Source organism: Diprion similis, chromosome 1 (genome assembly GCF_021155765.1).
Source record: "Diprion similis isolate iyDipSimi1 chromosome 1, iyDipSimi1.1, whole genome shotgun sequence".
Lineage (NCBI taxonomy): Eukaryota > Metazoa > Arthropoda > Insecta > Hymenoptera > Diprionidae > Diprion > Diprion similis.
In genome coordinates, this window is record NC_060105.1 from 2,343,220 (window position 1) to 2,366,988 (window position 23,769).

Genomic DNA, 23,769 nt, shown 5'->3' on the forward strand with positions numbered 1-23,769 from the left:
ATCTTCAAGCTCAAACCGTAGATAAATCGCACTAGTAGGTATATCCTTATTTACCTACACATTCAGGGGCAGATTCGATCACGCCCTTGAAATTTAGGGGTTCTGGTCTCCCTCAATTTTCTTTTTTTTTCCTTTTTTTGGTTTTTATTTCGCCGGGTGACAAACGACGTTGCTTATATATTCCTCGGACGAATTTTTGCATAAGGCGAAATTGAAAGGGTTGACCTAGATCGAAGGGGCTGACAGACGCCAGTAAGCCTAGCGTGGAAAGTGAGTCTTTTTAGTAAACCTGCGCTGGATGTTGGACGATAAAACTGATCCATACACTCGCTGTATCTTCCGTCAAGCCTTCTGACGTATAAACCGAAGAATTTTCCGGTCGAAAAAAACTTCACCAGCCTTTGAAAGATCATTTATCACAACGGCAGAGACGCCAGTTTACTGCCCCGTTAAACCGGCGTTGATGGAAAAGCTTCCTTCAGTGATTTATTTCGTGTCTCCAGGGTGTTTAGTGGTTTTTAGTCTCTAAAATTTAAAGCTGTCGACATAGCGAAATTCAATACGATTGTTTCTATGAAAAATCTATTTTTTCTAATACAAATCATTCGTATTATTCGCACTAACTCCCGCTCTCCAGCATGCGGCAAAAGTAGTTCGCGAAATAGTCACTGGATGGCGACACCTACGAGATTAGGCGAATGATCCAGATCGTATCAAACGATCCACCAACCGAAGATGATAAGACGTAATCTCGGTCGAGCAAATCTTGAATCTAGCTTCATTGTCCGACCTGCCGTGGATGAGGAATGGTTTAAGAGGATTGAATAAATCTGATTACTTTTAGTATGAAATTAGTTGTTTCTTTTCTCCTCATTATTACATGTATCAACGTTTAGAGAAATAAAAAATATCGTAATCTATAACACACTTTGTGTTTCCCGACATGAGCACGCTTTCATTTCGTGCCAATCGCGATAATTGCGATTAAATCGATTTCAGATGATCCGTCAGCGTGATCTCACTACCACGTCGGCGAGAATTTCTCCTCATAAAATCTCACGTATTGCGGATAATCAGGTGAATTACTTCGTCGCGGCTTGAGCAGTGATGGACTTTAATTGTTGTTTGTATTTTTCCGCCTCTTCTTCTTTTTTCATTAATTGCTTGCGATATTCGGCAGCTTGCCGACGGGCCTCGGCCAGTTGTTTGTTGAGCAATGCGATATCCATGACCTGTTCGACAGCACTGTCGCCGGAATTATCCTCCTCCGTAATCTCCTCAATATCTTCGTTCAGCTGCAGTATAGTCGGCTCGACTGTTTTAACTGGCGACGCTATTTTACGCTGAAACGAACGGAAAACCTTCGTTTTAAATTTGATATGCGAAACTTTGTCACGTCAAATATACTCATGGTAATATAAACCCGTTACCTTGGGTGCGGAAATGATATTTTTTGCTTGTGTCAGAGTCGGTTTGGAAGAAGTCGTGTTGGCGAGAGAAGCGAAAAATAACTTCCCAGCCTTATTGTCCATCGTGGTTCTCTTTAGTATATTCGGTCCTCGTGGCGTGAGGCTAGAATTAGCTTGTCCTAATATTTGATCCGCTCGAATGGCGATAACTTTCCGCGAAGAACCTCTTCTTCCCGTGACGTGTAACCGCTTCATCCCCATGTGTTGCGATCTCGTCAAATTAAGGGCTAACTTACCGGCTTCTGTTGGAATGAAAGAAAAACCGATAACGTGGTGAGTACTTACAATCGCTTACCGATAAATATTCATTCCAGGCCACTTACCAGTCAGTACTACAGTTTGCCCACTCTCCATAGCATTTTCTACTATAGTAGAATCATTGTCTACCGGTATCATGGTAATACCATGAGCCTGAAGTAACCGCAAGGGCTGCTCAACGCCAGCAATCATTTCAGCCCCCTCCTCCCCGTCCAAGTCTTCGTGACTCCGACTTTCGTTGTCATCCGTACCTATCATTTCTCGTTCTTGTTCCTCGTCGCTAACCGACGGAACTCTGATTTGTTGGAATATCATTCTCTGTTTCTTTCCCGTTTGAGCTGAAGAAATAAAAGACAACTTTATACGCAGTGTCTGACGGTTTTACAGTTTGATTTTCAACAAAACTCATTTTACCTGTTTGCAGCTTTCTTTTCTGCTGTTGCTGTTGCTGTTGCAGTTGCTGTTGTTCCTGCTGTTGTTGGAGTTCTAATTGTTGTTCCCGCTCTCTTTCTGCTTCAAGCTGCATTAAGCTGTGCGTCGCAACCTCCAGTTCTGCGGTACTAGCTTGATTCTGATGTTGGGGATTTTCTCCTAATATTTCTCGCTCCTGTTGAAGTACATCGACTAAATCGAGCCTATTATGCTCTAGAGCTAGGCTGATTGGTGTTTTGTCAAACTTGCTTGTCGCGTTTGCGTCAGCACCATGTTCCAACAAAACGTGCATAACTTCCGCATGTTCTCGTTCCACTGCCCAGTGAAGTGGCGTCATTTTCAACTGGACAAAGAGCATCAGGATAGTGGGTTTAACGTGGGTAGAAAATTCTTGAATTTCCTTACCATATCCCTGCTGTCTACATCGGCGCCATAGTCAAGCAGCAGCTGCGCCATCTGATGATGTCCTTCGTACGCAGCCATGTGAAGTGGCGTACGATCAACCTTCGTCCTCGCATCTCTGGAGATTCCAGCTCTCAGTAATACTTCAGCCGTTTCTGTATGGTTATTTTGCGCAGCGAGGTGCAGGGCGCTTGTACCTAGCTGCAAATAGAGAACCAATTACTTTACATAATCGTGCAGCAAATGGCTGGAGTAAGAGCGTAGTCTGGCTTTTGGCAGAAATCGGTTCGAGCATAGCTTACCCAATCCGTTGTGAACGGCGCGCCTCTGCACATCAGGTCTCGGACTGTTTCCGTATCTCCATTTCGTGCGCCAAGTAAAAGTTGCTTCCCTAGTTCGACTATTGACAAAGCCTCTTGCGACCTTGTGCGCTGCGGCCCGTCGCATGAAACGATCTCAACCTAGTAAACAACGGTCGCTGATTTACACGTTCAAGTTTTTGACAAGATAGATATATATGAAAAGTAGAAGATAGCTTAACGATAACACGTCTGCGTTGGTTCTGGACCATACAGATGAGAGGATGGAGAATCGTGAGGACTGATGGTAACTCACCGGAATGAGAGTATCCGCATCGAGTCCTTCAATTTCATTGCCACATATACTTTCGGATTGCATGATTGCGACTTCGTCCTAATCGTTGGCTCCCCAAGCCCTAGAACCAAAGGGATTTGCGACTGTTGAAAAGATTTCCGTATCGTATTTTGAAAAATTTATCGCGATCCATTCCTCGGCACAAAATACATCCATGCGACCTTGTAATTTTCGTGTGTACGATAACCAGCGAATGGTAAGCGAAACAAGATTGTATCGATGTTAATAGAAGCGATGACATGTCTGGTTATGACCCCCAAAAAATAGTCGCGTTTATTTTTCGAAAATTTCATCTGTACAGGATGTTTTTATTTTGCCATCTCAGAAACAGAGATGAACTTCCTGTTCCTGTCCATTAAACGGAAGTCCCTTGTCATAGGCCCTGAGATTATCCACCGCTTAACAGACAGGCCTTGCGGCAAACTATCCTAGAACAATATTTACTTACAGGGGACACATTATTCTCGATTTTTAAACTATTTTACGACACTTTTCTAACAACCACACGCCGTTTATTGGGATTCTTACTTTCCACAGCCTTCTCAATTCATTCTCTTGCCACACATTCAATGACATGGCGACCATTCCGCGGCCTTTTTATTCAACTTCAACCATAATCCTTTTCTACTATTTCGTTTATCACGTCCTTGCATTCGTTATACCTCCAGAAATTAACACAACTGCTGGGCAGATTTGCATTTTAATTCTATTTATATTTCATTAAAATTATCATTGTTTATCGCTATCGCCCAGCAGTCTCTAGGTGTTTAGTGGCGCCAGGCTAACTCGATGGGACGAAAATATAACTAACTAGTCATTTGCCGGTAAGGTAGGAATCTGTAAGGTCAGAGTTCGACGCAACCTCAATCAACGCTGTCTGCGTGGGGATATTTCGAATCAAGTAGGTAAGAGTCTGATAAATTACTCGTGAAGAGATTAATCTTCTTGTACAAAAGTATATTTATATTTCACTGTTTCACACATTACACACATGTATACATCGTAGTACTCACAAAATTATATTAAACTCTGATTCGTCTTGTTTTTCGAATCTCGTTAACGACGTCAGACTTTTGTACTATCTGAACTAACCAGTTAGAAAAATAGATAAATAAATAGATGTTACAAGGCACAGAATGATTCTGACTTTGATAAAATTACGGTTATACAATAATGACTCTTATTATCTTTCACAATGTTTTCACCGCTAATTCCAGTGATACTGTAACAAAAATAAATTAGAACGCTGAAATTTTATACCAATTGCTCAGCAGTATTCAGCAATGCTTTGCTTGCATCCATTAGGCAGGGTTACTGCGACTACCGCTGGTCCTGAATTGTTGATATCGTTGCCTCAATTTTTGTCCTAGAAAAGTTATCTGGAGCTGTGAATGGCCGCGTGTTGGGCACTCCAGGTTTCAATTTCAGTGGGTTCAAAATAACTGTTTCCTGGCGATTATTCTCAGTCACTTGAAAGATCGTAGAGTCGCAGTCTGTTCGCTGTAGCACCAGATCAGGCTCGTCTGCTCGATCTCCAATGGGCATAGGTGTTGTCTTATTCGTACACGTAGCAAGCAGTCTTCTCAGAGGTATTATTTTCCCATTTGTACCTGTCGGAATGAGGTCAGATTGTATCGAATCTCAAAAAACAACCATCGCTGTTCACATCGCCGGCACTTACCATTCTTTACACTATTCGATGATCCGGATAGTTTCTGTAGCATACAAAACCAAATGAAGATTAATAGGCATATATTGAGTCAAGATATTGCGGAATACAAAGAATCGAATAACCCTTACATTTTGTTTTAACAAACTATGTATTGGTTTGAACGGATCAGAGTTCATAGATTCAGTCTTTGACGGTGTTGGAGACGAGGTGATCGACCTCGCTGAAAACCCGTTACGGATTGGTGGCTCGCTTTTGATTTGGCTGTTAAGCGTTTGATAATTCTTCATTATTGTGTTCAGCAACCATCTGCAATACATATGAATATTAATCTTTTGATAACTATAACAGGTTCAGTCAAATTTTGGTCAAATTTGATTGAGTGAAAACTGACTTGTAACCATTGATAATCCCCTCTGTACTTTTTCGGGACTTTGCCATGGCATAGAAACAGGAACAAGTTTCTACCCGAGTGGGACAACGCATCGCATTTGCCACACGCTCGACATCTAAATTCTCAACCAGATCCAATTCATCTAGTGCTCCATCCAAATCTTGCTTGTTAGCTAACCTGTTACAGTAATAAAAACCATAGTGAGGATGAACAAGTTTCGATATTATGCAGCTCAAATACAGTGGAACATTTATTTGTCATGCGTAGCGATAGAATTTTCAAAGAATGGTAGAAGCTGGTGAATTTATTTAATAAACACAGGTGCTGAAAACAGATTTTACACGTTCAACCGTAGACTACTTGATAAATATTCAGTCTTTTGGTTGTAAGCTGCTAGTAATATGTTTGTTTGCCAACTGATATCTGGTGCATTTGCGCATTTCAGCATATAGAATTTTTGGAATTTTTGGAACTTGTGGAAAGTGCATAAATATAAAAAATTTGTCAGACAAAGTAGTTGAACGTGTGGAGTAGATTAACAACAGTGAATATATAATTGTATACTGATTTACGCATGTATTGTTCTCACAGTAATAACGGTTTGCCTGAAACATTTTCATGCGATATTAAATCTCGGAGAATAATTCGATTCTCTGTAAGACGGGAGGTATCGCTAGCATCGACGACATAGACGAGGCCATGCACCTAGAATTGTTTAGAAAACAAGTAGTAGACTTTGCTTAGGAATGCTTTGTATTTTCATCAGCTGACAATGTGTTTGAAGTCAAAGCCAATATTGCTAAAAATGGTTGTACTTACGTCGTTGTAGTACCTCGGCCATATCGATCGAATTTGTGGGCTTCCGCCGAGGTCGTAAACCTTAACGTTGCACGATTTGTGTTTCAAGGATATCGTGCGGAACCCCATTGTAGGTACAACGTTTTGGTCCAGATCTGAATGGAGGAAAAGAACGTTGGTTTCGGTTAATTGTAAAATTGATCATCGATCTAGTTGTGGATAATTACCTCCAACTATTCGATTCAAAATTAGCGTTTTTCCCGCACCGTCGAGTCCGACGAAAAGTATGACAATGTTTCTGGAAGTAAAATTTTGTTAAATCTATGTTGCCCACAATTTCAATTTTCGATCATCGAAACACTCTTTTTTCAATACTTGCTTTTCATTCCGCGGTTTTCTGCGAAATTTTCTCAACACCGCACGAATGCAATTTCCCATGTTAGATTGATTGCTTTTGTTCGTAGCGTCTATAACCTCATTACCATGCAATTTGTTCAACGATGTTTGTTGTTTTGACAGAATGGGTTTGACGTATGCCGTCTGTGAGCATAGATTCGTAATCCCAAGAAATTTTTTTCCACTGGTAGATGGCGCAACACGTGGATTCCGAATTCTCGGTAAGTGTGTGAACATCATGTTGATCTGTACTCTGTCGGTAAGTTTGTGTGCATCAAATAGCAGCAGGTTTGACTCGGTTCCAATAACAAGTGTAGGATCAATGTATACATAGATCTCTTCATTGTGTTTTATTTAAACAAGTTTAGTTTAAGTATATGGTAGTAAACAATTTTTGCATATTATTATACAGTAGTTAATAATAATGTATATTCATATATGTATATTTCGATTGAACAGTGCCACTGACTAAAGATACTTAGGCCCGATATATTTTGTTTCGTAAAGGCCAATTAATTCAACGACAGACTCCTCGTTGAACGATTCGACACCTGATAAAGAAACAATCAACTCGATCTCTTTGTGTTCTATGTGATTTTTTGCAAACCAAACTGCAACGCAAAAGGTCCAGCCCTTTACCTTTGGCGCTAGTTTATAGCAACAGATTATGCATTTATCTATAAAATAGTGGGAAATTAAATTTTTGCAATTTTGCATGTATCGAACCCTGTCTTCCAGATCGTTCTTGTTTCTGTTCGTTAACTTTTTCAACACGATTCACGTGACTTGATGGCACGTCCACACTTCAATTCTCTTTATATATTTCAACATCATTTATTCAAGACTTCACATAAATTGCCGGCAGAAATCTTCCAGACGCGTATTGTATAAATCAATTGATCAGACGAACAACGGAGCTGGAGAATCTCGTTGTTAATGAAATTATAGCAATTACAACATGTTTTCATTTTCATCTAATTTCGGAAAACGAAACACAGAAATTTCAAATCAAGTTCGAAATTCTGCTCTACAATATTTATCCGTTAATATGAGCCAAGAATGAACTGTCACCGTACACTGCATGTGTATAGTTGTAGAAGACTTCACTCCGTCCGTTTTTATAATACTTGAAATATTGTTTCTTGTTTATAATATGGTATTCATGATTATCACCCATAATTTAGTAATTCCTAAACTCCGTACGTGAACGGAATATTCTTCTAAAACGAAAAAACGGCTGAAAAAAGAAGAAAAACCAACAACAATCAAATCTACCATTCACGTGCAATATACAAGAATACAACCCGCTTTCCTTTAATTAAATACAAATTACACGCCTGCGGAACACCTTTAAGTTGACATAATGAATAACAATTCACAATAATAATACTTCAATATAGCAACAATATTATAACTTGTCAATAAATAAATTTATAATTTTTTTCTTTCATAAATAAAACATGCCGTCGGTAGTCGCGTTGCGTTAGCCGTGTCTCCATTTTCTTACTTCAATTTTCCAGCTGCTCCATTCTGGAAGAGAAAAAACATTATTCATTAAAATAAGAATCTACGTTGATATTGATATACTGTCATCCGAAAACACTTACCAAAATCTTGAATAATCTCAGCTTGTGCGATTGTCCGATCGGTTTGAAGTGGCTATTGGACGGTGGTAAAAGGACCAATTCATCGTCGTCCGAAATGTCTCGCGATTCCAAAACCTGCTCTCGTACCTCGCGTGACATTACCCGGGGAACAACGACCTCGTCGCGTATTTCCTCCTCGTCCTCCTCTTCCTCGTCGTCATCGTCGTCGTTCTCCACCTCCACTTCGTCCCTGTAATAGAGAGAGAGAGAGAGAGAGAGAGAGAGAGAGAGAGAGAGAGAAAGAGAGAAATAGTGAGAAAGTAAATCACATGTCAACGAACGACAACATAACGTTGCACATATATTTGATTGAATATCGAAAATCAAACGGATTATGGTAAAAGTATAGAGCAAAATTATCACCCGGGCGGGATGAAATTCCGAGTTTGAAAAGTTCTGAGAGCGCCTAATTTAGAATTATTTTGTAACGAAACTTGAAGTAAAGAAATCAGACTTTGCAGAAACAAGAAAGTTTCGAATTGTCGGAAAGCCGACGGCTCAAAGTTCCGAATCGCAAGATTCCGATAATTCAAGTTACGATAAAGCAAAATTCCGAAAATTCAAAATTCGATTTAGATTAAAAATTCGAAAATTAAAATATACCACAGAGCGTAATTTAATCAACGAATGGGTATAAAAAATGAGAAAAACCGTTGACCAGGATTCCAAACGTAATAATATCGAAAATCCAAAAGAAAGGATGATTTTTAAATTTTTTCATTTTCGCACTTTCGGAATTTTGAGGATCGGCTTTCGTCCATTCAAAGTTCCGACGTTTCGCCAGGAAAAAAATCGGAATTCGGCGCCCTCGTGAGTTTTGAAATTCGGAATATCCACCCCGCTCATTATTACCGTCTGAGGGGCTTCGCGATTTCGACCGCTGAAGAAGGTCCGACGTCGTTAGAGCCCCAGCTGCGAGCGTGCCCTCGGCCTTTATTCGAGTTGTACCAATTTTCTTGGAATTCTTGCGGCCCTGCGGGGGCGGAAAGCTGGCGTGTAACGAGGCGCGAAAGCACCCACCGATCCTGCAGGGACTGACCAGCAGCTTCGTTTCCAGGACCGCCTGCAAGCGCTGGACGTTCGTCGTTCTCCGGACGGTTACCAGCCGGGTAATTATAGCCGCTTCTTTTTCCATGAGCTGTATAATTGCCGCAATAACATTTAGCCTCGCGTTGCAGATCAAAGTTTTCTCAAAATAATTTTCAAGCTCAGGCTCGCAAGGTGAAATTTCTCTTTTCGATGGAAAATGAAAGTAGGGTAGGTATAATGAATCTGAAGCAATGCCTACCGCCCCAACACGAGTGTCCGTAGCTGAGACAGGAGCCTGAAAATAAAGAAAGAAAAAACGTGAGGGAATCAGTCGGTATTAGAGAGAGAATTGATCCATCTTTCGCCTCAAAGGGCTTCGAAATTAAATCATAAAATGCCAGAAAGCCAAAAGTGGGTGTCAATACTTCTCATATTTCGTCATATTATTACAGAGGGTATATTACGGGGGCTTGAAATTTTGCGAAATATTTCATACGGCTGGATCATATTGACAATCGGACACGCTTTACGGGTCCGTAGATTTCCGTTGTATAATTTCTGATCCCGCAAGCATAGAAGCGCGCACACGTCGCATAAATTATATATCCAAGCACAACAAAAGCTCTGGAAATATATCCTTAAGCCTAAAGCACGTACCTTATACGGTTGAACCAGAGCTTAATTAATTTCCCGACAGTTGGCAAGCTCAGGTAGCAGGGCAATTTACAATTAGATAAATTATGTAGGTCCGTTTTTCAACGGACTGTTTTCGCCTCCTACAGTTCCACTTCCAGAACAATTTCAATTCCCTGCGACCTTTCTCGCCATATTATGAAATACGAAAAATCATCTGAGCGGATAATCTTGTGTCCCCGATATCGAGCAAAAAAAGAAAAAAAATTCTACGACCGATTGTATAAACGCTTCGCGTTACGTAATTGTGAAATTAATTGATGCCAATCGAGACAATAATTATTTTCTAATAATTAATGACACCCTCGAGTCGGTACGTTGATGTTTCGGTGTTTGCGTTACTGTAACCACCCTGGGAACGAAGAACCCTTCGCTATCACCGGATACATCTGCAAGCTCACATAAGTTTTATACACACAGAAGCCGTGAATGTGACTCGGCTGTGTTGGCATTCAATCGCAAATATTTGCAGAATCTCATCGACTCAAACATCGGCTCTCTCTCTCTCTCTCTGTCTCTCTCCCTCTAGGTATATATATATATAATATATACCTATATAGGGTGTGCCTAAACTGGCTGTCCTACGGACAGTACGCGAACCCAACAGGTGGTTGGTTGGTTTACTAATTTATTGAGTGTGTTTGTAGTTCGGCTGTTGGTGCACAGCAACCTTATGCAAAATTTTTTGCCACGCAAATTTTGGCATTTCTTACATTTTTCCGTTCCCCCCCTCCCTGAAAATTACAATTTCCGGTAATGTAAACGTTGTTACATTGTATGATAATAACTGCGCTGTCTGCAATCCTGTATGTGCAACGAATAGAAGCCGAATATACATATATATGGTTTCATATTATAAAAGTTTGCACTGCGGATAGTGTATAAACATATATATAGAGTATAAAAACTGAGCATATACCGATTATATGATACATATAATGCAAAGTATCCGCAGCGATCCTGGACGGCGAACGCATATTATGCATATAAAGATATCGCAAGGAACATCCTGTTACGAAGTTGTAGTTACACGCCATTATTTTAGCTATATATAGCCATGAGAAAATTGTTTAAACAAACTTTTTCCTTTATCGAGTTTAATGCTGAAGCTAATATTTTAACGACTTAAACGCTGGTTCAAACCAATTGCATCTGCAAATACGCGATTTTTCAGCAAAATTTTTCTCGTGAAAACAAAAACGGGATCCTAATTAATCCCGTAATTATCCTACAATTTTCCACCGCGGATTTGCGTATTATTTTGACACCTTCAAATTCTTACCTTCGGGATTATTAGAAAAATATAAGTATATATAACAAGAAAATATTTATAAAATAATATATATCTATATAAACGTAACGTAATTCATTCGTTAATTTGCACTCGGAGGCAGAATCGCGTTTGTAGATTCGCAATCATCCTCTCTAGTTCGAAACCAGCGGACCGTAGAGACGAGACTCGTGCATCCATTGCACGTCTGTTTGAATGAGTTGATTTTTGATTAGCATCTCTTGATAATGTTCTTTCAATTTTATTCCTTACATTTTTCCGAATAATATTAATATTTCTGCTTGTACAATTTTTTTTCTCCTTTTTTTTCCGACCATATACCTGTAACCGTAAATAGCGCCTTACATTTACACGCATGGAACTGTGTAAATAAGGTAAAACGCAAATGTTTGATTTACCCGTGTTTGTGTGTGCATTTCGGTTCTCTCGACTCGCCGATGTAATTCATATTCTGCAGGTCATATTTGCACGAAAGATTCGTTTGACGATGAAGCGAAACTTTCCGTTACAGCTTTCCGATTCCGACAGAGACTGTCTATTATTATAATTATTATTATTAAAAGCTATCACGGTCTTCCACATCCCCGATAATTATTATTACACATGCAGGTATGCCCTTATAATATCGACGAACAAGTACATATTGCGATTTCAAGAGGGTTTTGATTTCGAACGTCACATCGGCTCGCTCACTCGAAGCTTGAGGAGCGCGTTCGAAAATTAGTCGTATTAATTAAACAGGCCATTAAGTAATTGGGCGAACGCAACCCCCCGAGGGGCGAACCGTTATACGTACGCACTTCAATTAGAAATAGAAATATGTGTCATTTCGTGTGACATGCGTTGGCTAGAAGAAGAAAAGGTGACGAGCAGTATAATAACGACAATAAACGTTTTGCAATAAAAAAAAAAAAAAAAGGCAAGCAAAGTAAGTTTAACGAAAAATAAGCGCAGTAATCAAGTAAATCTGGCGTAAAAAATGAAAAAAAAATAAAATTATCACGTATACGGCTAATATACATTGAATTCGAGGAGAGAATTATAGTTATATGTATATGTGAGTGTGATGTAGATCGAAATAACAAAGGTGCCGGTACGAGGCGTGCATACGTCACACGTCGCGCTTCAAACACCGGGTCGGATTAATGGTCTATTCTAATTATTTGTTTTATTTTTCAACGGTTGATCGAGTGGCCATCGCTATACGCATGCAGCTACCGGCTACAAGCGGTCTAAGTCAAGGTAAATATAAATTTTACGGCTCAAGTATTAATCTGAGGCTAAGCGGGGGAGAATCGCGTTCTAAATCCCCGAGGATCATCCTTTCGGTTTTGTTTATCGGCCGCAATCAGTGAGCCTCTCTCGATCCTTCTGCGGGTCACGCTCAATATTCATATCTAATTTCACGAAATCGGCAAGCCGTGTTTACAACAACGCGATGATGCGAGTGATCGAAGCGTTAAACCGAAATTCTATGTATATCCTTGATTTAACGTTATTTAAATAGAGATATCCGCGATATCAACCGCGCAATTTATGAAACTCGTCGTCGCCTGATTTCGCGGAAACAATTGTGTCGATGATGATCGATACATGGAATTCAAATTGACTCATATATCTCGGTATATAAAATGTCTACGTATCTAGTACGTATTCGTATTTATTTAAATAAACTCCCTAAACTCTCACGTGCGTTTTTGGAAATTTGAAATTAGCTTAATTACCCGCCTAATTTTTGAACATATATATATATATGTGTGTGTGTGTGTGTGTGTATAAAGTACGATAAACTGGTCACGGATGTGCACGTGCTGTTTTATTTCAATTTTATTTTTTTTGCGCATCTATGTTTCAGTCTTTCCACAACCCTCCTCCTCCTTCTCTTCATTCTCATCCTCCACGAATCGCTAATCAGTTTAACAATTTGAATTCGTCCAAGACGACCGATCTAACGAGATACTAAATTACATGAACAGGTATATTCTTTTCCTCTGAATCCTATTTTTGCACGATTTCTTGAAAACCGCTTGTCGCGAGTTGTATCCGTTATATACATATATATAATGTAATATAACAAGTATATACTGTGTATATATGTATGTATATATGTATATATTCTTCCTTCGTTAACACCTCGCCGGGAGTCACAATTTAATTAACAAGCGATAGACAAATGGATCAAGCTTATTAATCACGTTACGGAGCCAGATGTCGGTATTATAGATACCTATATTATGTATCCATGTATTCTATACGTATTATACATTTGTATGTATACACACACACACACACACACATACACTGTATAATATTAATACAATATCCGGGAAAGCCAAACCTACCTGAAACGTTTTTGCGTGTTGATTATACAAAAATCGCCCAGCGGGCCGACGTCTACAGAAGAGATTATTATGGAGGGTATCATTGCGTGCTTTGACATCTACATTATACGCCTCCTCACGTTTCACAATTATTAAAATAAGCCCGTCACAGCTACGAGGCTGCATGTGTCGACCTCTTTTTCGCGATGATTAACAAAGTGTTAAATGCGAATGAGCAATTCTTTGGAAATATTCATTTTATAACATTACTTATACAAATGATGGGATTAACTTCAGTCTTCGTTGAGTCGATAGAATATTTTTCAAAATTTCGTCTCATCGGCATGGCAGCCTGCCGTGCAGCAAATTCTATGCCAAAGTTTGCTAATCCAAATTCCAAGTGTCAACTTATTTGCAAGCCCGACGTCGGCGGTTTAGCTAAGTCAAGTTTTAATCAAATTGTTTACTAACCGTGCACACCGCGGCAGGGGAAAATCATGTTTACATGTACACAATAGACCTGATTGTTCCGATTTAATTCTTCGATACGTAAAGGACTTAGTTAGTATCAAACTTGCTCGGTTTAACATCCACCGACGTTTCAATTATAAGTTACGGTATAACGACTTGTCGGTGTGATTTAATAACCGCTCCCGCCTTCATATAATATATATATATATATATATAAATATATATATATAAATATATAAACGTGTCAAACTCTGATCGACCAAAAAAATTCTGTGTATAATAATTACACGACAAATAATTCAAAGGATAAAAATTTACAACCGCACGTATCTGCATGCTGTCTGAAAAATAACAATTTTATTCAAAAGAAAGAAAAATTAACAAAATTATAACACGGAATATCATATAAGAAGACACTGATATATACATATATAGTATATTTTTTAATAATGATAATAAATAGTAAATAATAATAACGAAAAATATCTCAACATTTGCGATAAACAAATTATTCATCGCGGAAGTTTGAATGCAACCAGAATTTAATACGAATTCGTGTAATACTCGATGATTAGCTGATTACCGTGTTCGCGGTGCGAATAACAATTATTAGTTTTTAATAGTAATTACTTACCAGCGGCGCATCCGGCGAAGCAGAAGACAAGCATGAACATCAATGATCTCGTGACCGCATTTAGGGCAAAAGCGTGACTCCTGCTCGAGGAGGAAACGTCCGCTCGATTTTCCTGCATCTCGTCTCTGTCTCGTCCGATATTTCTTCACTTTTCTTTTGCACACGTGTAATATGTAGGTACCTATCGAGGTGTGAAAGTCCTGCGTATCCTTTGACCTCGTCTCCGCGTCCCTCCAACTTCCTGTGACTTTTCCTTAGCCTCCAGGGTCCAGCTCAGCTACTCTCTGCACTTTATACATATACGTATGCAGGTATGTAGGTATGTATATATATGTATGGTATATATATATATGCACGGATGGATCTATGACGGACTATTCTCGATGGGAATACCCAAGAACAAAATAGAGAAGAAAATTTCGTCACTCGAAAGCTCTCCGAGAGTCACAACCGTATCGATGTCGACGTCGATGTGCCGCTTTTGTACATACGTCTGTTGTATATCGTGTGCCTAAGAATCGTATTTCACTATTACTACGCCGATGACGGTGCGAGTACAAGATTAACAAAAAAAAACAAGAACAAATAAAACAAAAAAAAAAAAAAACAAGGTAGATCGAGTCAACTCTTTGACTGTAAATCAAGTATTATTTTTAACTGCGTTACTTGTACGGAAGAAGAACAATTAAGATTCTTTTCATATATACGGTTCGACGACGAAATACAGAGAAAATATTTATGTGAAAAAAACGACAAAAAAAAAAAAAAAAACAGTGATACCGTGTCATTAAAACGCGAACCTTACATTACAGATATGTAAACGAGTTTTTTCTCCTACTTTCTTTACCGCAATTAAACTTGGTTGGTTAAATTTTTGTAATTATTGTTAACGTTATTATTTATTTCATTTATTTTTTTTTTGTGAAATTTTCTTTCCTTTCAACAACGATGTGCAAGTCTGCAACAGGTTGAACCGCGGATGATACTTGTACCGCGACACGTTAGATCCGCGTATTTTGTATATAATTGTAGAAAAGGGTTGATCGAAGGTGTTTCTTTCTTTCTTTTTTTTTTTTGTTTCTTCTTCTTTCTTATCATTTTTTTTCTCTTTTACTCTCCGCGTAATGTGACGCCCCGGCACCGCGACTCGTTTGACAATTAATTTCTCTGCTGAATATATCATATACGTTCGTAGTTAATTGTTACAAGTAATTTAACGTGTTTTTCCGTAAGGCTAGAAGAAGGAAAAGAAAGAACACAAAAAGAAAAAAAAAAAAAAAAAAAATTAACAAACAACTACAACCACCACCATCGATAATTTTATCGCGAAATTTGAAAACATCGTGCTCGCAATACCAAGAAAACAAAATTTCAAGTGAAACTTGTAATAATATATTTGTATTACTATACCAATAATTATACTTTAATTAAATTTTTTGAGTAGAATATATATACATACATATATATTATATATATATATATATTCGCACCGGATAATTCGTACGAAATTATTTCTAATCGTACAATATGTATATGTATATAACTATACCTAAACACACGCGTTTGCACCTGAACTCGGGCTGCTCCCTCGTTCTGCCGATCCTTTTATAGAGGTGCTGGCTGTCAGGTGCTTCTCTCTCTCTCTCTCTCTTTCTCTCTCACTGCCAACCTGGGGGTCGTGGTGGGGTTGCGCGCCGACGACCGAGCAAGGGATGCCCTGCCTGCACCCTTCGCATGCGTGGGTACAGATACATGTAGGTAACACCGTATCCGACAGGTAAACGTATGTGTGTGTTAGTGTGTATTAACTCCGGCACTTTTAAAGCGCCTAGGATATTTCACTTTTCGTTGAACGGACTCGGCCTCGATTTTACCTCCGTCCACAGCAGCCGATTTCATTCATCCATTCGTCATCAACTCGCCGATCGCAATTCGAGTCTCGTGTATTTAAAAAAAAAAACTATTTTTAATTGTTTGAAATAAAACGAAAAAAAAAAAAGAGAGAGAGAAAGGTAATTTCGTTCAAATATATTAATAATCAACGTTGTACATATAGGTATAGAGATATGGATTTATGGAGGGGCGGTTTTACAGGGTTAAGTTTCGAAGAAAGTTTATCTTCCTGTCTTTTTTTGACTTTTTTTATTTTGTCGTTTACTTCTTCCCTCGTTTGAAGGAAAATTTAAAATATTTTCTTACACCAAGGGGTTTCGCATCTTTATGCCTCATGTTTTTGGATCGTAAACTTACCCACACCTACGTCCTATGGGAGAAATTTTAGCTGTTTAGAAAGCTTATACGACCTGTAAAGGGCGGAAAAAATCTATGTGTTGAACGAAAAATCGTGTGAATTAGGTAACGAAAATGCCTGAAGACCTGGAGAATATAATCAATCAACCGATAACATTTTCCAAATTTGTGGGATTTGTGATTACGTTGGATTGATTTCTTTACTTTATTTGTATACGTTATTCTATTTTGTGCAAAATTTGTGTTACTTGGTAATTGTTGCAGTCTTTCTTCATTTCGATGAATTTTTGGCGATTGAACGTTTTCTATGTTTCCAACTTTTCCGATATTTATATAACGAGTGAAAAAAAAAAATTCTTGTTAAAAATAACATCCGCAAATACGCCTGAGCAGCTCGGGTTATTTAATTAAACTATACAATATCCATACATATATGCAATACCTACGTATGTATACGTTATACATCCCCTAAGCCGATTATTATTATATCTAAGCGAGATATGCGTGTAATAATTATCGGGGAGAAAAATGTTTAATACGGGAAAAATTAGACACAAAAAAATTGATATATTGTTGTTAAAAATCGATCTATATACCTACCGGGTTAGATTTCAAATACCGTATATTTGAAAATAAAAAAGGAATTGGCTACATTTATAAGCCACGTTAAAATGTTTAAAAAATTTGGAAATAAAAAACAAAGAAAAAATTTTCCATACGGCAAATAAACATGAACAATTCAATTGAATCTTAGAATATCACGTTCGGTGAAATATTTTTCTTATCTTATACCGCGAGCGAGGAGAAAACAATCGTCGAAAAATGGTCGCGTCTCGTTTGAAATAAACGGAATACATTTTTACTTGTTTTTCCGTCAGTCGTCTCTCGCATATTTACTATATACGCATAAGTATGCATGCACGAAGACCCTGTAGATATTGCCCTTATCTCTCCGCGCCTTCAGCGATGCTTGGATAAATTCTGGGGATATTTGGAAAAAATACAAGTTTAAGGTAAACACGCAAACCTCGCCGTACGACGTAACGGACAAAGTGTCAGAGGGAGGGAAGTGAAAAAAGGAATATTCGCGCACTTTTCGCCTGACAAAGTTGCAATCAATTACAAGTAACAACGGCGCTTTCCACGGACGGACCCTTGAACCAACAATGTAATCATTTAAAAGCCTGCTCTGTCCCATAACATTTGCACCCGCAGAAATATTTCCACTTCTCAAATCGAGTCATATACTATATATCCCGTATATATAGGTATGACATGTGCCGTCCCAAGAGCCATTTAAAAACGCGCAAATTTTTGCAAGGAACTTAATAAAGGACTGAGAAAATAGCGTCGAGCGGAAGGGAAATCGTTGCGAGACTTTTGACATTAAAAATCGCGGAGAGAGAGCTGAATTGTGAAAAGAAAACGAAGGGTTGAAGATAATGGAAAAAAACACATGTCGAAAGGAGCTAATGCCTAATGATTTTTTATCAAAATCGGGCCGATCGTGTGTAATTAACTATTCATAGGCAATATATGATACGGGAAACCAACAATAGGTGAATGTATAATGTTTCCCCGAGGATTTCATCAACAATGGAGGCGATCAATTAACGCGCGAGCGTCTCCTACCCTTAAACAATGATCAGCAATAAGGGGCCTAATGTACAAATGCCTATTCGGGTCCGTAAAGCTACCGTCGCGTCGTGTGTATCCGACTTTTGACGGGTTCCATCCCATTCCGCTTGCGTTATACGGGGGCTTATGGGAGCGGGGTTCGCGTGTTATCGAAAGAGTACGTAATTAAGTTGCCGCCCCTAAAGACACGAGGTTGTCGTAGGTATTAGCACTGCGGTCGAGAAGGCAGAACCCGCTGTCTCGAGTCGTTTGCTAATTTTATCCGAATTCGCGATGACCTTTTAACAGATGACTTAAAAGCTTTTTGTATGTACGGAACGCGAACCGCGCGGAAAAATTCGCGATATTTAATTTCTCCTTTTGCCATTATTCTCAATTATTCGCGTAGTAAATGTATAACAAAGGGGGCGTCTATATAGATTATAGATCATCAAATTTTTAGGGTTTTTCGACCCCTCCCTCCCCGATTCTAATTTTTTGTCAGATTAAAAGAACCCCCTCCCCCTCACCCCCCTTCCAAATATCATTTTATAAAGATATTTATAAAGAAAAATTACCGGCACAAAATATTTAAAAACTAGCATAATGCAAAGAAGTACATGTATTACAGAAGCTTTAATTTAATGTTTGAAATGTTCATATCGAATAATGACTTAATTTTATTTACGTAGAAGTATTTTTTTACGTCATAATTTCTGTACCATCGCCCCCCCCCCCTTCCCTCCCCTCTCCAAGCCGATGACGTAATTTGTGGACGCCACCAAAGCTCGCGAAGTGTAACTGTGCAATAATACGGTGTAACCTCATGGTGTAACGTTACGAGCATGCAGGCAATTACATAAAGCGAGTAGTGCTTCACGTTTCGCATTTCGTGGTATTCCATTCCGCAAACGCTTCCAGCAGCCATGTGGGATCCGAGCTTGCGGTTTGTCGTTTCTGATTCCCCGGCACATACGACGAAGGAAGGGCTGCGGGGTGAACTAAAGTCGGTGGTTGCTCAGGTGTTGAGTTTCTCTTAATATTTGCCCTGCCTCTCTCTGCGAGCAGTATCAGCAGCAGCAGCAGCAGCAGCAGCAGTAGCAGTAGCAGCAGTAGCTAATATTTCCATCTTATTACGCCTCACCTGGCCCAGGTAGCCAGACAAAGCGTGGGTGAGTATACATGGTGTGCCTAGGAGTGCAGCTTCTTTCTTCAAAAAATTTCTTTCTCGCGCTGGACTGGACTTAAGTAAGATGTGTACCAACGACGCCAAAATACCCTAGATCGGTGGTGATTAATTTTTGTGACATTGAATCTGCGTGGGAAAAAAAACGAGGTAGGCTAGCGTTTCAAAAAAATATAATTCCCCAGAAATATAGGGATTTCTTTAGACAGTTGGTACACATCTCACTTAAAGGTTTTAACCTCGAAGAAAGAGGCGTGTCGTAGGGGTTTTAGGCGCACCATGTATACTCACACCACGAGACAAAGCGGGAACATTCATTCAGGAAGGATCTTCCCGCCCCCGTTGTAATAATTTTACTACCTGCCTGTGTCGCGTCTGTACAATATAACAACCTGCACTCTGCTGCAACGCTGAAAAATTTATCACCCCTCGCCTGGATGCTGGGGAAAAATTTTTCACCACGTTTTTCCCGCGCAGCTTGCTGCACACCTCGAATCCAATCGGGGCGCTAATTAAGTTTGATTTAATGAGTGACTGCACCCTCCTCCCTATAAAGCGGCTGTTTCGCAGGTTTCGTCGACGTTTGTCGTCCGACAGACCCCGATCACCGTCCTTTGTACAACCATGTCTACCAGGAACGACGCACGTCCATCAATTATTGATTTATCGGGGAAAATTATTTCACCAACGGGTTCTGCGGCCAACCGCTTCCGGTGTAATAATTCCGTTAATTTATTACCGAATATCCACCTTCACCCCCTCCTATTTATAAGCATACCTGGAACCGCGTGGTAATGCGGCGGAATTTTGTTGTACCTTTTGGCATTCGGTATTATAGCTGATGTAACCCTTTATTTGTATTATTTATTTTCTATACAGTTATTTATATACCTATAAAAATATATTCTTAGCAGCAATTCTAACGATCAAACATGCCGGGTTATACTATAATACGAGACAAAAAACCAAATGTGGATTTTCCGGCTTTTATCACGCATCGAGCACACCCATTCATCATCGTGTTCCCGGAGTATGTAGTTCGACTTCGGATTAAGTTCGGCATCTGACTGCGACGTATTGGATAAATTATCGATATACAAGCTAGAGGAGCCGATTCGGAGATTCGCCGACGGATAGCGGAGCTCCGCGATGCCAAGGATCAGGGATGAGTTTTAAGGGGCGATGGGAGGATCAGGTGCAAACAACGACACGGATCGCAATTTAAGAGTCTGTTAGCAAGGTTTAATTCCTGCAGTCTGTGTGCTTTGCGGACCGACGACGTAGACGTCGTGCAACACGTCGTGCGTCGAGGACGTCGGACGTTCGGTTTTGGAGAAAGTCGTAAAACTCTCTCTCTCTTTCTCTCTCATACTAGAGATCAGTGGAGTGACGTCGTCGAAGGATGGGGTTCGAGGATCCAGAATCGAGGATCGAGCGGCCAGAGACGACGCCGAGGGAGCTTGCGAGACGCAAAATTAAGTTAACCGAGTACCGGGCAGTTAATCTAATCTTCCACCAGGACTATCAATAAGGGTCCTGTCGTCGAGTTGACGCTAATACTGTTTACCCGAATGCACATAGTCGAAAACACTGATCGTACAGGTATATCGGTCTCGTTTCAACGAGAGATATTCATCGATCTTCGATCATCGTGCAACGCTCAAGTTTTCATTCCCAAGCTTGTCGAATTTGCAATCGTTTTTTAAAACACGCATTAATGCACTACACCCAGAACTTTGCAAAAACGATTATTGCCACATCGCACCTCATCGTTTCTACTACCGTTATACGGTATAATATCTTCACAACATGCATCGAGTATCATTATATGGTAGACTGCGTCGATATTCTCTCGTATTTCCCCATGGCGTATTTCGCGCATTGTTTCATTCGATCGGTTTTCAAAACGGATCAGTTTCACGCCCCTGCGTCCTTCCTCCATTTGCATTATACCTATACGGAGGTATAATGTTTAACCAGCACGAGTGAATGTTTGCAGAGGCAACGTAACGCGTCGAGAATACCTACATCAAAAGCTCACACCTATGCTTATGTGATGCATCCACCGATGTAATTATACGGTTTATATTAACATTGAATCAAACTATTATTTTCTTATTTACATCTTAATCCTATTTCACTGTTTTTATCTCTTCGTTGGTGTCTGATCAAGGAGACTTGTCCCAGGAACACAATAAACGAATACTGTGATTATCATTATTATTATTATAACATTCTGCTCGAAGTCTATAATGCGCGCGCGTCTTCGAATTGTACGAAATTTCGTATATTTTTCGCCATCATGTGCGAAATTTGGGGAACGTCGATGCGGGCACGTCGTTTATATTAGGCGGTTATTACTCTATTTCGAATTTAATTTGCACCCACCTCTGCGGAGGCTGCGGCTTCTAAGTTTTAACTCGGAGTTTCTCGACCAGGTACGACTGACGAGCAGTGTGTTGCGTAAAGTTTGGCAATCAAATTCTCCAGCTAGACATCAGTGTATGTACCTAAAACGTGTTAATTACGCCCGCAGCAACGTTTCTCCCCGAAGACCAGACAGCCAATCGAGTTACGGTCAACAATCGCCTTATCCAAGTTAATCCCAAAACGAAAGGTTAAACTGCGTGTATCGTCCGGGCGTTTGATTTGCCCCCAACTCCCATCAACTCTGAATAACTATTCGGGCGCTTTTTGATTCCGAATAAAAGAAAATTACAACCAATAAATCCAAGATCTCGCGCCGATTTTTTCAACCTTCGGGAATTTCTCGGGGTAGGTACCTTTTCCGATAATTCCTTCTTCTTCAATTCCCAAGCCACGTGAATTGCAGTCAAATTTCGAAATGAAAAAAGTTTGAAAAAAAAATCGATGGAATTTTTGCTTCCTTTTTCAATTTGCGCTGCTGCTGCGTCCACGCACTTAGGACAAAACTGGGATATTCGACCTGCGATTTTGTGGACGAAATTGAAAACTTTTGCAGCAGAAAACTGCATCCTGTTTGCAAAATATAATATAAGATTGTAAGAGTATAAACATGAGTCACAATTAGTTACTTGATTGCCTGCAACTATTGCAGCTCTGAGTGAATATTTGAATTTGTGGGTAAATACAGGGTATTTTTTTTGATCGTACAAAGAACTCTCTTTTATTTCAATGGGGAATCGTTCTCCGTAATTACACAGTTCTTGATTCGTTGGCGTTGCTGTATAGGGCCATCCGTAAATGTATCCTACGGTTAATATAAAGGAAAAAAGGCTGACTAGAAGGCTAGGGACGCGTTGGCTATCTGCTCGTTTTCACGGTTGCCGAGTAAGCGAGTTGATAGGCATGGTTTTATACCCCCTTCTTGGAATTACGAGTCACCCTAATTTTTTCCTCTCAGCCAGGCTAACAATATCATTATACATATACCTACGCTGTCGACAAGAGTGACTAATTTTTTATCTGTGTAATTTAGAAATGGACATCACGTCTGCGTGCAGCATGCCTTATAGGTATGAGGCTTATGTGTGTGTTTATTCTTATTCTTATTAAAATATTATAGAATGGAATTTTTCTCCGGAAGTTGACTGAAATTTCCAAATGTTCAATATCGTCCGCATTATATTCTTATTTATGCACTTGCATAACACAAAGGGAAAAAAATGTATAAGTATTCGAATTCTCGACTAACCGTGATAACGCAAACATACCGGAAGATTGATTTTTTCCACCCCACAAATATATGATACCGCGTTACTTTAATGACTGGAATATATATTTTTTTTTTTCAAACCTCGTTTTTTCATTTTCTGCAAAAGAATTAATAGTTGCAAAAAGAAAAATTACACCATTGATATCAACCTGGAAAAGTAATGTGGCATGGTTATACACGCCATTTCCCACCGAACGAACGGTTTCGCAATAACGATGAAAAAAAGAATTAAAAAAAAAAAAAAAAAAAAAAAAAATGAAACGAACAATGTAGACGAACGGCTTCCGTAAAATAAAATTCCGATTGATCCGCCTGACTATAACATCATGTACTATGTATCTACGTTGTACCTACACAGCGCAGGTATCGGAATGATTTTGTCAGCAATTATAGTGCACAGTAGAAATTGGAACAGTCGAAAACACTTATGCGATTTATGCCAGAAATCGAGCATTGTCAACA

The 23,769-nt window shown here is 39.4% G+C and overlaps 3 protein-coding genes across 4 annotated transcripts; all 3 read right to left on the reverse strand.

The window, feature by feature from the left end:
- Positions 1-864: 864 nt before the first annotated feature.
- Positions 865-3,985, reverse strand: LOC124404476 (GA-binding protein subunit beta-2). 2 transcript variants are annotated; one of them, XM_046878633.1, is made up of 8 exons: positions 3,744-3,985; positions 3,177-3,276; positions 2,864-3,022; positions 2,565-2,762; positions 2,142-2,502; positions 1,793-2,065; positions 1,431-1,711; positions 865-1,343 (listed from the first exon to the last, which is right to left on the reverse strand). In XM_046878633.1, exons 2-8 carry the CDS (start codon positions 3,237-3,239, stop codon positions 1,083-1,085), a joined length of 1,596 nt encoding a protein of 531 aa, XP_046734589.1. In that variant the 5' UTR covers positions 3,240-3,276; positions 3,744-3,985; the 3' UTR covers positions 865-1,082. The 2 variants fall into 2 exon arrangements, with proteins under 2 accessions (XP_046734589.1, XP_046734581.1); XM_046878625.1 differs by having other exon boundaries at positions 3,664-3,985.
- Positions 3,986-4,401: 416 nt separating this feature from the next.
- LOC124404492 (ADP-ribosylation factor-like protein 13B) lies at positions 4,402-6,635 on the reverse strand. The gene is made up of 8 exons (XM_046878656.1): positions 6,456-6,635; positions 6,304-6,374; positions 6,098-6,231; positions 5,868-5,983; positions 5,279-5,455; positions 5,016-5,193; positions 4,897-4,930; positions 4,402-4,825 (listed from the first exon to the last, which is right to left on the reverse strand). The coding sequence occupies exons 1-8, from the start codon at positions 6,512-6,514 to the stop codon at positions 4,536-4,538; spliced, it is 1,059 nt and encodes a 352-aa protein (XP_046734612.1). The 5' UTR covers positions 6,515-6,635; the 3' UTR covers positions 4,402-4,535.
- Positions 6,636-7,744: 1,109 nt separating this feature from the next.
- On the reverse strand, positions 7,745-14,840 carry LOC124416481. Its single transcript, XM_046897602.1, has 5 exons — positions 14,558-14,840; positions 9,407-9,442; positions 8,971-9,256; positions 8,080-8,308; positions 7,745-8,002 (listed from the first exon to the last, which is right to left on the reverse strand). Exons 1-5 carry the CDS (start codon positions 14,673-14,675, stop codon positions 7,976-7,978), a joined length of 696 nt encoding a protein of 231 aa, XP_046753558.1. The 5' UTR covers positions 14,676-14,840; the 3' UTR covers positions 7,745-7,975.
- Between the last annotated feature and the right edge of the window lie 8,929 nt (positions 14,841-23,769).

What these genes read in the sequence shown, in the direction of transcription:
- LOC124404476 (XM_046878633.1), bottom strand. Translation starts at nt 3,239, where the DNA reads ATGCAATCCGAAAGTATATGTGGCAATGAAATTGAAGGACTCGATGCG. An exon ending in CGCCGTTCACAACGGATTGG is followed by an intron (nt 2,763 to 2,863) that starts GTAAGCTATGCT and finishes CTCTATTTGCAG; the next exon opens with CTAGGTACAAGCGCCCTGCA. An exon ending in GCAAACTGTAGTACTGACTG is followed by an intron (nt 1,712 to 1,792) that starts GTAAGTGGCCTG and finishes TCATTCCAACAG; the next exon opens with AAGCCGGTAAGTTAGCCCTT.
- LOC124404492 (XM_046878656.1), bottom strand. Translation starts at nt 6,514, where the DNA reads ATGGGAAATTGCATTCGTGCGGTGTTGAGAAAATTTCGCAGAAAACCG. An exon ending in TCAGGCAAACCGTTATTACT is followed by an intron (nt 5,456 to 5,867) that starts GTGAGAACAATA and finishes TTACTGTAACAG; the next exon opens with GTTAGCTAACAAGCAAGATT. An exon ending in ATAGTTTGTTAAAACAAAAT is followed by an intron (nt 4,931 to 5,015) that starts GTAAGGGTTATT and finishes TGTATGCTACAG; the next exon opens with AAACTATCCGGATCATCGAA.
- LOC124416481 (XM_046897602.1), bottom strand. Translation starts at nt 14,675, where the DNA reads ATGCAGGAAAATCGAGCGGACGTTTCCTCCTCGAGCAGGAGTCACGCT. An exon ending in CTTCGCCGGATGCGCCGCTG is followed by an intron (nt 9,443 to 14,557) that starts GTAAGTAATTAC and finishes CTTTATTTTCAG; the next exon opens with GCTCCTGTCTCAGCTACGGA. An exon ending in ATCGCGAAGCCCCTCAGACG is followed by an intron (nt 8,309 to 8,970) that starts GTAATAATGAGC and finishes TCTCTATTACAG; the next exon opens with GGACGAAGTGGAGGTGGAGA.